This window comes from Lissotriton vulgaris, chromosome 12 (genome assembly GCF_964263255.1).
Source record: "Lissotriton vulgaris chromosome 12, aLisVul1.2, whole genome shotgun sequence".
Classification (NCBI taxonomy): Eukaryota; Metazoa; Chordata; class Amphibia; order Caudata; family Salamandridae; genus Lissotriton; species Lissotriton vulgaris.
Window position 1 is genome coordinate 130031353 of NC_141700.1, and position 18079 is coordinate 130049431.

Sequence of the window (18079 nt, forward strand, 5' to 3'; positions counted from 1 at the left end):
GAGCATGGACTGCACCTGATGTGGAATAAAGGGTAGGATCTCCCACAACTGGTGGAGTGTGGGAGCTTTGGGGTGTTGAGCATGTGGGCAAAAAGACAGCGGAATGCTCCGATTAACACGAGGAACCTACACAATAAAATTATGCTTTCTATCTCTTGCCCTCAAGGGGCTGAGGTCCCTCAAGAGGTGGGGCGAGTGTGGACAATGATCAATTATGAAGAAACATTTGACAACTGTAAATAAAGAATATTACAACTAGATTCCGCAACTATTTTCTTCAATATACAAATCATGTAATCTTCATTGAATGGGAGGGAGGGAGTGGAGGAGGAATGGTGAGCATAAGGGATGAGGCGCAAAAGAGAAGTCAGAGAAAAAATAGAGAAAAGGGGTGGACAAGAAAACGTGGGAGACCAAGCCAAAGAGGCCAGTCTAGAGAGTCAAAAAATGGAAACGCAGAGGGGTAAGAGAGCCAAAAGAGGGCGAGGGACGAGCAAGCCAAAGAGCATAAGCGGGTGAGCGAGCCAAAAGAGGCAAAGGGAGTGAACAAGCTTAAAGACGCCTAGGGGTTGAGCAACCTTAAAGACATCAAGTCTAAGGGGCACCAGAAGGCAAGAAACAGGCCAAAAGGAGGCAAGGGGTGCAAGAGGGTAATCAGTGAGCCAAAATGGAGCAAGGGAGCAGAAGAGTGAGCAAAAAGGCATAGACAGAATAACAAAACAGGGCGGGTGGGAGACCAAAAACAGGGTGGACAGGAAATCAAAAAAGAGGGCTGTCGGGAGACCGATTAAAAAAGAGGGACGTTGGGGAAGCAAAAAGGATATATGATGTTACAACGCGGACTTTTACTCCGCATACTGTTACAACGCGGTTTTTACAACGCGGGTCATGTAACAACGCATGTATTTACAACGCATTTTTTTACAACGCAGGTACCTTTACAACGCAGACCATTACAACGTAAGTATTGGTAAGTATATATTAATAAGAATAATATAATAGTAACTTAATTTTAAAAGTATAATTTAATGTAATTTTAAATAATTTAATTTCCGTAAATTAATTTAAATTTAAATTAATGTTACTTAATTTTTACCCTGTACCCCTGTACCCCAAAAACTCAAAACTGACCCTCAACCCCAAAAATAATGCAAAGTAATTTAATGTAATTTATTTGCTATTAAATAATTTAAATTAAAATTAAATTAAATTTATTGTTACCCTGTACCCCAAAAACTAAAAACTGACCCTGAACCCTAAAAATACCCCTTTACCCAAAAACTAAAAACTGACCCTGAACCCTAAAAATACCCCTTTACCCTAAAACCCAAAACTGACCCTGAACCCTAAAAATACCCCTTTACCCTAAAACCCAAAACTGACCCTGAACCCTAAAAATACCCCTTTACCCTAAAACCCAAAACTGACCCTGAACCCTAAAAATACCCCTTTACCCAAAAACCCAAAACTGACCCTGAACCCTAAAAATACCCCTTTACCCTAAAACCCAAAACTGACCCTGAACCCTAAAAATACCCCTTTACCCTAAAACCCAAAACTGACCCTGAATCCTAAAAATACCCCTTTACCCTAAAACCCAAAACTGACCCTGAACCCTAAAAATACCCCTTTACCCTAAAACCCAAAACTGACCCTGAACCCTAAAAATACCCCTTTACCCTAAAACCCAAAACTGACCCTGAACCCTAAAAATACCCCTTTACCCTAAAACCCAAAACTGACCCTGAACCCTAAAAATACCCCTTTACCCTAAAACCCAAAACTGACCCTGAACCCTAAAAATACCCCTTTACCCTAAAACCCAAAACTGACCCTGAACCCTAAAAATACCCTTTTACCCTAAAACCCAAAACTGACCCTGAACCCTAAAAATACCCCTTTACCCTAAAACCCAAAACTGACCCTAACCCCTAAAAATACCCCTTAACCCAAAACATATAACATTTAAAATATAACTATATACTTACCAATACTTACGTTGTAATGGTATGCGTTGTAAAGGTACCTGCGTTGTAAAAAAATGCGTTGTAAAAACATGAGTTGTAACAGTATCCGCGTTGTAATGGATGCGTTGTAAAAGTAGTGCGTTGTAAAAAATGCGTTGTAACAAGTAAACACCAAGCAAAAAGGAGGCGAGGGGGCAAAAAATGGGTGCACGAGGTAGACTGAAGAAATGAAGTACAGGGTAAGATCCTGAACCTCGATATAGCCACCAAGTGTATTTTAATTGAGGCATATTTGAAGTTTGATCAAGCTAGATGCAGTATGCAAAGCAAAATGTAATATGCTTGTACTGAAATTGGATGGAGAGCAGCGTCTTGACACCAGAGACAGAAAACCTCCATTTGGGCTAACGAGTTTTAACAGTCAAAGATGTGCTGGCTTAGGCAAGAATATCTCACCAATCCTGCAGATATTTCTCTGCGCATTCTCTAAGTGTTCAAGAATGATACCCATACGTTCAGAAATGCTAAGTTGTGGTGCAGAGCCTGTCCATTATCCTTCAAAAGGAGATTGTAATGTTTTCCCAGAGGAATGGGCTTAACTTATGAGAGATGAAGAAGGTCTGAACCAAAATTGGCAAGCCCAAGATAGGGCAATCGGGATCAGCTATCATGATTACCTCTTGGCTTTGCTGGGAACCCTACACATGAGGGGAAGAGAAGGAAAAACCTATGCAGAGGTTTTGCACATGAGATGAAAAAAACATCCACTTCATCCACTGCTTCCTGTTAAGTGCTGGCTTTTTTGATTGGATGGGGACGCACCAAGTCTCTTGCTCGGTGGCCACCTGTGCAAAAGATCCTGGCTGCCCAATTTTGATTCAAATCCTTTTTGGGAGATGCTTTTATCCTGCAGGGAGAAGGTATAAAGTTTGGATAAATCAGCAGTGATTCCCAATGTCTGCAGTTCAAATGGAATAAATGGGGCAATCTCTCTCAACGATTTTAGTAGAAGAAAGCAGGATGCTTGCCAATCTGGGCGGAGAAGGTCAAGTATACATTAAAGAGGACTCCTAGGTTCCGGACTATCTGGAGCCGGACAGGGAGGGGGGCCCAAATGTTGGGTACCCCAGAATGAGTTCCAAAAGGAGGTATCTCTCCACAACAAAAGTAACTTGTTTTTTTCAGTATTGAGTTGAAGACAATTTTTTCTCATCCAGCTAACAATCTCGATAATGCAGGTGCTGAAGCGTTTAGTGGTGTCATAAATAGCAGTAGAAATTGAAACCACAATTTTGCATGTCATCCGCGATCCTGGAGAATCCAAAAAAAACGGCAGTCTGGGCAGGGGGGCAACGTGAACATTAAAAAGGGTGGGGCTCAAAATGATCGCTGCGGGATGCCGCAGGGTAGAGAGAAAGATTGCGATGTAAACTCTCCCCTTGATGCAGATTGTTCTCTGTTGAGGAGAAAGGAACAAAGCTATTAAAAAGCCGGTCCTCCCATGCTTATGGGGGCAAGGTGGTTGCTTTGCACTGTGTGACGTAAAGAGTCAAAGGCAAGTCCAACAGGATAACTGCAATCTTTCCTCCATTGTTGACAATAAGTCTGATTTCTTCTGCGGCAGCTATCCAAGCAGACTCCGTGCTGTGATTTTTTCTGAACCCATATTGTGCTATGTCAAGAAGTTTGTTGCCCTCTAGGAAGCTGAACAGCTCAGAATTAAGGTCTCTTAAGTATTTTAGCTGGAATGGGTAGGCATGGGTTAGGACAGTAACTTTTAGTCTCATGTAATGTCAAGGGAAGGATTCTTTATCAGTGGTTGGATGGGTTTCTTTTTCCAGACCATTGGGAATCGAGCCTTGAGAAGAATTCTGCTCAAAAGGTTAGTGAGAGGAGCTGCTACAATGTCTGCTATTTCATTGAGAGTTTTTTTTTTGGAGGGGAGCAGGAGTCAGAGAGAGCTCCCATTAGTGTTTTCTATTAGTTAGATTGCCCATTCTTTCAACAGGGAGAACTTGTTGAGTTGACTCTTATTGGTTCCTGGGGGTTTAGTTATAGACTTGACTTCTATAGTGTTGCGAGTAGCATCAAATTCGTAGTAAACGTCTGCTACCTTAGTGGGAAAAAATGTGCCAGTGTGTTACATAGAGATTGACTAGGAGGTACAGGTTTTGTGATGTTTGGATTGGAAAGGATCTGAACAGTGTTAAAGAGTTAATGAGCTGAATTATTTGCGGAGGTATTTTTTTCCCAGAGTAGTGGTGTAATTTTTGCTAGGATAATCTGATTTTTATAACCAAGGATACATACTGCTTGTATTTGTTTCTTCCATCAGGATTATAATTTTTCCTCCACTTCTTTTCCTGCCTACAGCATTTTTAGGTTTCGCCCGCCGAAGGCTGCGCTCTGCGCAGCTTTTCGGCGCAGGCGAAATCTAATGTTAGAAAGAGTTGGCTTGGAATCTGCCCCTCTGTTCCATTAGCTAGCTCCATAAATGGAGGCTAGCCATTGGAACAGAGATCTGTCCGTCATGGCCGGACCAGATTCGTGGGCGTTCCAGCGATTTCTTCCCTCTCCGACCCTCTGTGCTCGTCATCTCGGCGGTGGGTGGGTGTTATTTTTTTTTTTTTAGTGTCGGCCTGTTTTGTTCTTTTTTGAAGTGTCTGTGTTGGAGTTGGCTGCAAGATTTAAGTTTCGACGAAGCGATCAGGTAAGGAGCATTTTCTTTATAAATGCTTTTTCCCTTTGTATGTTTACGTATTTTGACGTTTTCGCTGTTATGTCGTCTCCGTGTTTGTTTTCCATCTTTGCGTGTTTTGTTGCTGTCGTCTCAGGCCCTCCCCCCACCCCCCCTGCACAGCACAGTCTACTAAAGCACAAACATTAGTCAAAGTCAAAGTCAAAATTCTTTATTCGACTGACAGGAATGCAGTCAAAAGCACATAAATACATTTGTATACAATTCATTCATTCATAAAAAATTTCAACAGACGCATATAAAAAGGGCAATTCACAAGAAGATTAAAAAGATATTATAGTCCAGTATGAGTGTACTTTTCTGAGACATGGTTACATATAGAATACAGTTCAACTTAGGATCAACCTTCCATGCTTAATCTAAACTTCAGGGCTGTTTTTAAAAACTTACAAGTAAAGAAAGTGCTATCGCCGTGCAACATTTGTAGGTATAAAAGTGCTGGCTTGATTTGCACAAAGTTCAACTTTTTAAGCAAGGGTTTTAAAAACATACTTCGTGGTCTCGAATAATAAGAACACAGGAATAAAAAGTGAGCCAAGTCTTGCGGAGACTTGTTGTCGCAGCCGCAAGGTGGCAACACTTGACCTCTATGGGCTCCACTCGGTACAGCTAACAACAGATGGTAGATACCAAAACGGAATCTGCTCAGCAGGAAGCGCTCATGTCTGGATATGTTCCACGATAAATACGGTTCAGAGCGCACACAAGTCTTGGTTAATATATGGCTCCTTACGCTGGCTTTCTTCAACTCAATTTCTTCCCTGTCAAGTTGTCGTTTTAGTTGGAAAGTAACCTTTACAAAATTAACATCTTTCTTGGTAGTATGCTGGGGTGTTAGGTAAAGGTCCAACCTGCCCAGATCTTTACAACAGTTTCTAATGTATTTCAACCAGGGTATCTTGAGTTGCCCTTCCCAAGTGAGGGCTTCAGCGAGGATGTTATGGGTCAGTGGTATTAAGACATTGCGCCAACAGTTTAACCAACAGAGCAGAGGATTTACAGCAATTTTATCTCCTAGGTACGGTGTGCCTAGTTCCTCGTGAACGGAGAAATTAGCGGTGCTTTTTGGTAAACTCAGGACATGTTTCAGGAAGTTATTTTCAAGAGTTACAAGGGCGTCTGCTGGTAAGAAGCCCCAAAGTTCACTTCCGTAACATGCAACCGCAACGCTTTTTGCCTGGTATAGCTTCATTACGGCGGACACTGGAGTGTTACCCAATTTGCGTGCAAAATCCATTATTCCAGTGTTGGTCCTTAGTATTTCGCCTTTCTTTTTGATTATGGCAGGGCCCCATGAAAGTTTGTGATCAAACAATACTCCTAGATAAGAGAATGTTTTTGTTGACGGTATGTTTTCCCCATTAACTGAAAAGGGGTATCGTTTTTTAGGAGTTAAGCCTACCGTCATAACAAAAGATTTGGAGTTGTTGATATTCAGGCCACGTGAAGACATAAATTGAAGAAAGGAATCCAATAACTTTTGGAGTCCGAGTGCAGTTCTGGATATAAGAACGGCGTCGTCCGCGTATAGCAGAACCGGCACGCCCTTTTTCCCAATACGAGGATAATCCGTGTCAGTTTTTAACAGGTGTTCTTCGAGTCCATTTATATATAGATTAAAAAGAAAAGGTGCTAAAATACAGCCCTGCCTGACCCCCCGGTTGATTTTAAAGTCTCTCGTTACTTTCAGATCTTTTGTGTAACGGACATTTGCACGAGTGTCATTGTGGAGGTCAGCCAGAAAGTTGATCAAATTATTTTCAACGCCCATGTTCTGCAGGACTTCCCAGAGTTTACTCCTATCGACACAATCAAAGGCTGAAGAAAGGTCCATAAAGGCCATGTATAAAGTTCCATCTCTTGCTTGAGTGTATTTGCCACTTATTAAATATAAATTCAGACACTGAGTAGTTGTAGCATGTCCTGGTCTGAATCCATACTGGGCGGGGGTCATTATATTGTTATATTTGGCCCACGCATTCAGCCGGTTTAGAAGGACCCCACCCACTACCTTTGCAACAGAGTTTATCAGGGAGATTGGTCTATAGCAGGCCGCTTTTGTTCTGTCACCCTTTTTATATACAGGGATGATAGTAGATGCTCCCCAGGACTTAGGAGCCCTCACTTTGGCCCCAGCATTAATGACAGCTGTGAGAATTGGTGCCCATAAAGTGATGTTAGATTTAAATAAGTCTGGTGGAAGACCGTCTGGGCCCGGGGCTTTATTACTAGAAAGACCATGGATCCCAAGTTCAACTTCTTTGGTGGTGAAGTGTAGAGGGATACTTTCAGGGAGATGAAGTGGTTTCAAAGTCTGTGGAGCGTCGCTCTTAAAGATAGAACCGAAATGGGTAATCCAGTCATTCTCAGGTATGACTGTTCTGAGACTTTCAGCATTCGGGTCGTTAAAGAGTGGTTTATTGATTATATTCCAGAACTTTGAGCTGTTGCCCAAGGTTGAGGGATCAAGCAAAGACTCCCATGTTTTAGTTTTTATAGACTTTTTGCGTGATACAAGGGCGCTTTTGTATTCTGCTCGAAGGACCTTAATGAGTGCAGAGTCTCTTGGCTTATTCTTAAGGGCAGCTTTTAGTTTACGGTTTGCTGAAGAGCAGGCATGATCAAACCATCGGGGGTATTGGGCAGTTGTTCCCTTAGCGGATACGGTCAGCAGTTGATCAATCCTTTTAGACACCACTGCAAAGGCGGATAAGATAGAATCCGGGGGAGCGGAGTTTGTGGCACAGAGCTTAAGTTCAGGTTCACAGTGTTTGACAACAGTCTCGTACAGTTTGTCACTGTTTATCAGGTTCCATTTCAAGCGGCGGTTATTATTGACCGGCTTAAGTACCCCTGGATCCTTGATGTTTTTTCGGAGTACAAAAGAGCCGCATTGTAACTCAAGATGTAGGGGGTTGTGGTCACTGTGAATGCTATCAAGTATGTCAAAGTTTAAAACCTGTTGGACCACACCAGCTGAAAGGAGGATGTGATCTATGAAAGACCCTGACTCAGATCCTTTATAGGTTGGATTTTTGAAGGTAAAAGAGTCGTCTTTCATGGATAGTGCCATGGTCAGGTTTGTGGTATCCATTAAGGTATTCAGTTTTGTTCCGCGATGGCAGTGAGTAAAGTGAGGACCTGTATTAAGTCCACAGCCCAAAGATCCCAGAGTTGTTGAAAGAGGGTTTCCGCAGATGTGCGTATTAAAATCACCAAGGAGTATTTTATCCTGGGGCAATTTTGTCCGGTTATCACTTAGATAATTTTGAAGAATGTCGATGTTACATTCGCTCGGAGTAGAAACAGAATTGTAGAAGTTGACCAAGATTATGCCTTTCTTCCCCTTTCTGAGGGCCAAGATCTGGATGTTCCTGCTATCCAGCTGCACACAGTTAATCTGCGATTTAAGAGACAGACTAATAAATGTTGCTAAGCCCCCCTTTGCCCTGCCACTAGGCGATGGAGATGCATGAACAAAGAAGCTTTGAAATCCCACAATAAAGATATTGCTGTCTATTAGCCAGGTTTCCTGAAAACACAGGATGGTGTACTTATTGACAAAAGCTACCCACGTCGGGTCATTGATTTTGGAGGCCAATCCAGCAATGTTCCATGACAGTATTTTGATTGGATTGGAATCATTGTGATCTAAATTTAATGCAGGAGTTATGTTAGAAAAATGACGCGATTGTGAGTTGGCATTTGTCACAAAGTTCATCCTGTGAGTTGCAAGGGAAGGTGAAGGTTGAGAGACTGTGGAGATAGAGAGACTACCTACTTCATATAATGGAGGGGCAGGAACTTGTTCTACTGGGGGGCTGACTGAATAACTTGATCTCGTCATAATAGTGGTATTGGCTAAACAAACCACCGGGGGGTTCGATGTTTTTAATAAATTGGTCTTACATTCTACAAAGCTATCTATCCTATCAGGGAATGAGACAGGAGGCAGGTCAGATGGCAGTCAGTCAACCTCTTCCAGTTGGTCGTGGTTGTAGAGAGCATCATATCTGTTGGCCGTTGGGAACCCGTAATCGTTATACTGTAAATTAGGATGGTTATAAGCTCGGTGAAAACTGTGCCCTTGTCTATCAGCTGTTACTTTTGGTTGGTGGTTATACACTTTGCTTACCCAGGGGTGAGTGTATGGGTGTGGTTCTAGACCCATTGGTATGCCTAGATGGGGTAGGACAGGGGCCAGCCAGGGTTGATAGTTTGGCTGCGACATAAAAGGACCTTCTTGGGTGTAGTTATATTTAGTTTTATTCCTATGGGTGTCTGAGCGGACTGGATAAAAATAGCTTAGACCCATAGTGCGGATCAGGCTGTTTGTCACAGGGCTCCTCAAGTCTGCAATGAATTTCGCCGCTCCTAAATATTTAAAGGTGACCACAATGCAGTCACTCTCTGTGGATTTGAAACGAGTGCCCACCCACTCTACTCTTTTAACATGTTGGATGGTACCTGTTATATTTGGGGGGAGAGGCCTGTGTGTAGATAGCCATTGCATTACTTTGTTCTTCAGTTCCTCCCGCGTTTCCTCTCTATTATCGTCTACTTTCGGTACCCCAATCATGACTATTGTGTAGGGATTGGACTGTGGAGGTAGATTTATATGTGATAGTGAACGTGTTGTGGTGGGTCTAGGGGGCTGTGCTCCTATTTCTTTTGTCTGGGTGTTAACATTTGGGGAAGCCGTGCGTCTTATGTTCTCAGTTGTTCCTGTGTTTGTATTAGGTGGATATCCCTCTGTTGCCCACTCACTATCATCGTCATCCTCATCTACTTGGTTGTTTAACGTGTTGACTATGGATGTCATTGTAATCGCAGCAGTGGGATGACCTGTTTGAGAATTTGACATCAGGTCAGTTGTGGAAAGGCTCTGATGCTGTGGTTTTTTTTGTTTTCCTATGTTCTTTGATGAGTCACATACTTTATCGTTTTTGGATTTTTTACATTGAGAGTTGTAGAGGCTGGAACAAAGGTAGTAGGCGTATTGGGTGTTTTAAGCAGTCTAAGAATACTGGATGATATGTCATTTTGAGCCCTCTCGAATTTACTCAACGCCCTTTCAATATTAGCGATCTGGTGGCTAATAGGTTGTAGGAGTGATTTAATTAAAGTTTCAATCTCTCTCATGGATGGTAAGTTCGTGCTACTCCTCTTGTCAATGTGTCCTGTTTCCTCGTTGACCAAAGAACTACCTGTGTTGATCTTAGTGTTTCCGTGTGCATCATAGTCCTGTAGGGAAGTTGAAGAGGACCCCCCACGTGTTGTTTCAGTGGGTTTCTCCAGGCTTTTCTTCTGTCACATGTCTTTAATTGATCGTTTGGGTTTGCCTGAGAGGAGATGGGTTTTCCTCATGGGGAGTTTGATTCTAGGCTTTTTCCGTTTGCCCTTTAGAGGATTATGTTGTTTAAGTGTTTGTGTTTCTGTTAAATCAGTGACCAATAAGGCACTCTCCTCAAAGTGAGCTTCCAATGCTAAAGGAGTACTTTTTTCCTGTTGGTCATTATTTGCACTGTTAGTTAGAATCATAAGACTGTTATCCAAATTATTCGCCATTAGCTCCATGGACAAAGAATTAGAGGTTTTTTCTTTGACGTGTGACCTTGGTAATTCCGAAAATGATTGCATTAGTAGAGACTCCTGCGATGAGGCAGTGTCATCCATGTTTTGATCATCATTAGTAGTATGCGTGGACAGATCTGGGAAGCATAAATTTGGTGTCAAAGAGAGTCTCCTCTCAGTGTCCTGAATAGCATCCGCTACAACATTTATGGTTTTTTGCAGCATTTTGTCTATTGCGGTTATAGTGGGTAAAGGTGTACTCACTGTTTTAAGTCTGCTGGTTGATCTTGTAGCCATCGGTGTTTTTAACGTTTTGGACATCCTTAAACAGTGTTTGCTGCCCCGTACTCCGTTTATGGAATAGGATGCGACTTCTGGGTCCAGATGGACGTGCTTAGGGAGGTGGCCCGACCCGGCCACTTCAGGCCACAGAGGGCCCGCCCTTTGCCCGGGCTTCGCCCCGGGCGCTCCTTCCTTTATGCGCCGCCTGGCGCGATGACAGGGCGGCTGGCGCCGCTAGGCCTTCTGGGGGGTGTAGTTTAGAGTCCCCCTCCGCTCGGCGGCCGCAGTTCTTGCTTCAACGCGACGGCGGGAGGGGGACACTGCAGACAGCTTGCCGGTAGGTTTATGAGGGTCTGCTCCCTCGCGTTGGTCACCTCAATTTGCTTCTCTGGCCCTCTAATGCAGGTCTGGTCAGTTGCAGCGTGTCACCCGCTCGGCCGGGGTGGCGCTTCCTTTATGCGCCGCCTGGCGCGATGACAGGGCGGCTGGCGCCGCTAGGCCTTCTGGGGGGTGTAGTTTAGAGTCCCCCTCCGCTCGGCGGCCGCAGTTCTTGCTTCAACGCGGCGGCGGGAGGGGGACACTGCAGACAGCTTGCCGGTAGGTTTATGAGGGTCTGCTCCCTCGCGTTGGTCACCTCAATTTGCTTCTCTGGCCCTCTAATGCAGGTCTGGTCAGTTGCAGCGCGTCATTACTTTTTGATAAACAAATGCAAGGATTACGTTTTGGAAAATGGAAACTGTAGACAGGGTTATAAATAAATGAAGTCGATGTCTCAGCAAACACATTTTTCTAAAACCCAGCGTTGTTCAAAAGAGCATTCTGCATTGTACGTAGCCACTCCATTGTCTTAGTTTCTCAGGCAACAGAATATCTCCTCAAGTCTACGCAATGTAAGGAAGAGTTACTGAAGCTTAAGCCGGTTTGATCGCTTTACTTGACTTAAGTGCCTAGCAAAATATTTTCGCATTATGTCTGTGAGCTTGCAGAAATTCCTGGAATCCTTGAGAGCCAATAGTCAGTGATCTGCCTCGGACCTCGTCTTTATTCTGCCACAGGGGCGGGGGGACACATAGACAGTATCGGAGGGGCCGTCTGCTTCCGGGATATTGGTCAGGGGGGAGAGTGGACCTTCCATTTCCGGCACGGTGTGTTCTGGGGCTGGTTGTTCGTGTATCCATCTGTCTCTTTCCCTGTACTTTTTTTTTGCCCGTGCCTGCCTGCTAGTGAGAGTCTGTGTGGTGGGCCCTTTCTGTGTTTGCTTTTCTGTCTGCGTCTGTCTGTGTTGTGTGTGTGTGTGTGTGTGGTTCTGTCTGTGTGGGTGCATGTGGCTCTGTGTGTTGCTCTGTGTGGGTGCAAATGCAATAGGTCTCGCATTTGCAAGAGATTAAGCTATTGGCATTGTAAATGACAATGCCATTTATTTATCTATTTTCAAAACCAACACATAAATAAAAATGTTGTCATTTACAATGCCAATAGCTCAAACTTTTCCAAAGGCGAAACCATGGCATTGTAAATGCTTGTTGATATAAGGATCTTAAATTGGAAGAGAATCAAGGGAAGGACGGTTGGGTTCTGTGACTTTTAAAACTTTTAAGGGGAGCTAGCTTTGTGACTGCTTGGCTGACCCTGTTGGAGTAGCTAGCTGAATCTAGATCAGGACAATTTACCAAGGAGGGTTACGAAGCATCTAAAATAGTAGTAAAATAATTTTTGTTGATTTTGTTCCAGGCACGATATTTAGTGACGTTTGTGGGGGTATCAGCTAGTGCTTGAAAAAAGGGGTTTTAAAAAGAGCCTGAGAGCATAGTGATCTGACCGGGTGAGGGGGAGCGTCGCTTCCAGCTGTAGGTCTTGATTTCTTGAAACAATAACGCCCAGAACATGCCCTACTGAGTGTGTGCCAGTATTTATTACTTGATTATAGTAGACACAACTAAGGACCTCAATCAGTTGTTCCGTCTCTCTAATAGAAAAATTTTCAAGATGAAAATTAAAGTTACCTAAAATGGTGAAGTTTGAGAACTGCATACGGGATTCGAGAAGGTCATTGATGACCGATTTTAGGAAGAGGGCTCATGGGCCTAGCGACACCCTGGGGGCCGGCGCCGGCGAGGTCTATATAGTAAAAGTCCATTCAAAACATAGGTGTTAGTGAGTCTGTATTTAAAAATAAGTGCTTCGCAGTTCAGTTACTGGCCACCACCCCGTTTGGAGACACAGTCAGGTCGATAATAGCGTAACTCGCTGGGTTAACTGCAGCACGATCTGGGCCACAGGCCTTGTCTGCCCAAGTTTCAGGGAGAAAAGCTATCTCCAGCGAGTAGGCGTCAAGGAACTAATATTTATGTTGGACTACTGAGCGGGTGTTTATCGGGACACCGTTAATGTTGGTAGTGCAGACAGAAGTGTTCATGGCACGATCCGTTTGCTTAGCATTAGGTGCGATAGGTCAGGGGAGCAGTTTGTGACTGCCTGATAAGTGGAAGTTTACACATTGATGGCACTCCAAGTGAGAGCAAAAAATCAAACATGATGCTCAAGAAGTTCCTACCTGGGTGGCTGAGCTGTAGAAGCTGCTCTCTGGTGGGTTTCCGGCGGGAAGGGGGGGGGATGTGGCCAGGGTTCTGGCGCAGGGAGCAATCTGGGTAGCGGATGGGCACAGGAGGGTTTGCCTTTGGCACGCCGGTGGCGCGTCCGCACAACATCCCAATTTTTATGTTGGGCGCACTGACAGCATTAGCTCCGCACCGCTGACCTACTTTCCCCACGGCCTTGGCAAGTTGGCCTTTAGGAAGGAAAAAGACCTCGGCAGAGATCGCGAGTGCCAGATTGAACAGGCTCCACGATTGTCCCCCAAAGGAATGTGCCAAGAAGAGCAAGGTAAATAAAGTGTAATGCGGGCAGCAAAATACAGAAGCGTTTGAAATTCAGTCCGAAATACAGTGCAAAGGTTAAAAACTATTTAAAATACCCCCAGAAATGTAGTCAGATAGCAACTATTTTCAAACTAAACACAAACGCTGCAAATGGCAAGTGAGTCTAGTCAGACAGCATTGCAATCGAACAGATCTGAGCTGCAGGACATTTATGCGATGTCATTCTTCTATTGCATCCAATGACCACTTGCTGCCTGCTCCAGGCGGTGGAACCCCGCCCCCCTCAACAATGCATTCAATGTCATGATGAAGTGGGCTAATTGCAGTCATTGGGAACCCAACTCCTTGGTGGAGGCCACACCTGCAGAAGGGTACCAATATGTGCAGACCGGTATCATGCTAAGCAAATGACGAACAACGTACGGGAGTCAATCCATCCTAGTGTCCGGTTGAAATAACCTACTCAACATCCAGGGTTGCACATTAGCACCCCTGAGTGTGTATATTCATCTACCAATCACCACCGGTGAGCACTGCCATGCGTGTCACACACTGTTGGGTCAGTCCATATTAACACACCAAAAACATGGTCCGTATGTCCCTGCAACAGTCATTCACACATGAGAACTCTCTTTCTTGCAGAGGGTCGAAACGCCGTCAACAATATGGGGTTAACCAACAACATTATACCAATCTGATATTGTTTACTATGAAACGTAGTTTGTTATATACACAATATTTTGCATTACGGCCACTACTTTTTGGTTAGTCTTGGTTGCGATTTCTCTTCTTTCACTGACGTTGCTGCTTCTATGTTGGGACAATCATTGTTGGATGATGTAGCTGGATAAAAGAGCGCCTTTCTAAAATAAGGAGTGTGTTGGCCTTGTGTTTCATTGAGTTGTTAGGCACTAACTGCGTTCAGTGATTTTGCTGAACACTGGAAATTGTGCTGGAATGATACCAATGAGAACCCCTGCTCATGAATAGTTGCCATTCTCCCAGGTTCCCATGGGTTTCAGAGTTGCTCTTGTTTGGTGAATACGCAGTGAAATGACAGGTTGTATTCAGCATGGTCTCTACCGTGTAAATCTGCTGCCCCCAAGATCAAATCAAAAACCACGAGCAACCCCACCCAACCACAATACATCCCCGTCTTCCGCACACCCTGATATCACATAGATGGTAAATTAATGTATATTTGCTGAGTGCTCTCCGTGTATAAAGCCTGTGTGAAACTGTGACAAAGGACATGACAAACTGACTGACAACAAGTGTACAGAGATGTGTGTGCCCAGGCCGTCCTGTCGGGTGAGCTTGTGATCCCCCTTGCTCCCATCACCTGGGAGTCGCGCTAGGTCCGGTGTTTACCTGTGAACTGTGGATTCAAAGCCTGTGGGTTATGGAGGAGATCCTTCCACAGCAGCTCGAACTCTGGTATCCTAGCAACGTTCTGCAGGAGCCGCACCAGGTCCCGGCCGATCATGTAGCAGTCCATGAACTTCAGGGGGGAACAAAGAGATGGCGTTACTGTTTACCTGCTCCGGGGGAGCGCGCGGAGATGGAATATTCCATCCTGCATACTCACTAATGAACAGGCTGTTTACACAATGCCCCCCCCCCCCCCACCCCCTGCTAGGACACTGCCTCTTGTCGAGAAGGCAGAAACCTTGAGGATAAAAAGAAAGTGTCCTCGCTGCAAACCACATGTGATCCCTGAGCCGGCTTTGAAGTGGAATTAGCAGAGCACATTTATCAGGGGAGGGCTAGTCCAGAGCACAGAGTGAAGGACAGCAGGGGTTTCTATTTGAAGTCACCAGTTTCGCATCCTCGTGACACGTGGACTTGAACCGGCCAAGCAAGCTGGGTACACAGTGTGCTGAGTAGCCCACAACTGGAGACAGCATGGAAAGGGGTCTTGGGGAAGAAGCCATAAATTAAGAAAAAATAAAAAGAATGAAAGTGGGTGAGCAGCACACAGCTGCAGCACAAGACCCCTAATACATCCCACTCAACCCGTCCTTTCCTTAAAAGGTGTGCATTACGCATCTTTGTGGATGAAGTTTGATATGCATGCTCACTCAATCTCTGGCCCCTTTGCTGAGCCTTAAACCGAGGAAGGCAGATAAGATGGCATTGTTTAATAAAGTGGACACCTTCCTGGCTAGGTCGTCGAGCAGGGGCATCACAATTCAGCACATCTGGGTGAGAAGAGGCCTAAATCGGAACAGCGGACTTAGAGGCGAGGGAACGCCAGTCTACTTCCAAGCCATTCTCCATTGAGTTTTCCTTTAGAGCATGGGGGAAATACGTTTACAATACTCTAAAGGTAAACATTTGAGAGAGTTTCCAGAAAGAGTGCTGAATTCCTGCTCGGGCAAGCCTGTGTCCCCAATCTGGTGCAGCAGCAGGCATCCATAATCTGAGGACTTCAGTACTCTTCCCAGGGAAGTCTTCTTATCAGGCAACAGATGATTTCTTGGCATATCTGGATATTTCTCGTTTTTGCTTGCACACAATAGAGTTTCTCATGACAAAGTTGGGTCAAACTAAGGTTAGGTTTTCTAATTCGACTAAAGGTAATAATGTTTATGCTTTAGTGGACATTGAATCTTATGTCAATATGTCAGGCAAGAAAGCAGTGTCAGATCAAGGGAACACAGGAGACAACATATCTTGCCTCAAAACGCCACCTAGGCTGGGGTTGGCTACGCCTGTGTGCACTCTATTCTGTGAGCACTCTGTTGCACTCTATCTATGGTGCCACCGCCAGCTGTGCCAGCTCTACTGAAAACCATGCCCCAGTCATCCCTCGTCAATCTCACAGAAACAATTCTCATCTCTTATACTCATCGCTTGAAGTTTTTGTCCAGTTCTAGCTGCTGGCTGGCAAAATAACTTGCTCCGCCACCAGTCACAGATTACCTTCACCGTAGCCCTGAGCTCCTTACCCCACACCACTCTACCCCCATGAGCTCACTTCTGGAGCCCTACATGACCCATGCTTTGAAGAGAGACTGATGGGTGCAGCATGCCCTAGAATCTGACACGGGCGGCATATCGGCATATTTAAGTTACTTATGTGTCATCCTAGACCTCTGTCTTAGTCGTTCATTTTCTATCACTTTATAAACAGTTGAGTACGTTTGACCTTGTGCTAGATGCCATGGAAACATTTTAAATTAAGAAGAAATACTTTTTATACATTTTTCTCTAATAGGAGATACTCACATAAGTGGGAACATTTTCCATTTTAATTGCCAACTTACTTTGTAAATATACACTACATTAAATTTAGTTAAGGGAGGAAAAAATTCTAGCCTCTCCTACAACTGGTCGACATTCGAGAAGGCAGAGGATCATTTTAGGACAATGAATCTTCCCTCAAAAGATTTCTGTCACAAAAGCACCGCAGAGGTGATGAAGCATTACCTTCTAGTGGACATCTGAGATCTGTGAACTTCTAATTGGTCAAGAGGCATCCGAGGTCTTGTAAGGCTGTGAAAACCGTGTCATTTGGCACCAATAGCACACTGCAACCAACCATTCAATGGTCTCTATTTTTATGTTTTTTATTGTTCAGTAAGCAAAAACTACTTTGTAAATTGACTAGACCTTTGAATACCCAGTCAACTGCTCCTCAGGTTTCTAGTGGCACGTCACCAAGATACATCTTGTTTGAGATGGCTCCTATTGAATTCCGCTTGGTTTCTGCTTCTGAACTACCCACCCCCGCCCACAGGCTCTTGGGTACACTCCTGGATTCTAAACTATCCTCATTCGTTTCTGTCTGGATTAAACCTCTCCACTCCTAGCTCATGTTGTGTGGTTTTAGTCCCCCGCAATTACGAAGCAACCCCGCATCTACTTCTTACCCGGTCTCGCAGCAGCATCATGCAGAAATCAACTTCTTTCTGTCGGAGGGCCAACAACTGCTGGGTCCCATGATGATCCACAATTAGTCGCAGATAGGTGTAGACCGACATGGCAATCAGAATACTGCTCTTCATGACCCACTCCCTTAAAAAAAAAAAAGCACAGAAATAAACACCAGCACAATGTTTCACAAGGCGATTTCTCACACGCGATCCCCTATCCACAATTTCCACCTCCAGTTAAACGTTCTAATTACCAATGTGTTCTAAATCTGCTTTGAAGAACCGTTTTATGACACCCCTGTCCTGAGATCATGAGACCTTAGTGATGCATTATTCATTTGCCACCATTGTTTTGACATATACGGCCACTGTGGCTCAGCACAGTCCTGCACCATAGAGAGTTCGGTGCAGCCAGTTAGCCACAAGTTCACATCCCAAGATTACTGAGCTGGCCCTTCGTGCATCCGAATTTGACAAATTGAATCACATCTAACTATGCAAAGTATATGGTATAGTGCTATACAATCATAGAACGTCATTAAGAAGCATTTAAAAAAACAAAAGTTATTAGTGCAAAAACATTTTCACACCAGAGGGTGTCAGCAGACTCTCCTCCCCAACAAAAACGGAATCAACGCAATAGATGAACATATGCCCATTCCTTGCAAATCTGACAACAAACACCAATTGCTGATTTAAAACCAAGAATAAATCCATTATAATCCTGGGTGTGAAATTCTG

At 44.3% G+C, this 18079-nt stretch overlaps 1 protein-coding gene across 1 annotated transcript in view; it reads right to left on the reverse strand.

The window, feature by feature from the left end:
• Positions 1 to 18079, reverse strand: part of INTS3 (integrator complex subunit 3) — a 677967-nt gene that overhangs the window by 344528 nt on the left and 315360 nt on the right. Inside the window, exons 7-8 of the mRNA XM_086947563.1 lie at positions 17336 to 17480; positions 14832 to 14961 (exon numbers count right to left, since the gene is read on the reverse strand). Coding sequence (XP_086803689.1) covers positions 14832 to 14961; positions 17336 to 17480 — 275 coding nt within the window. The remainder of the gene's footprint in view (positions 1 to 14831; positions 14962 to 17335; positions 17481 to 18079) is intronic.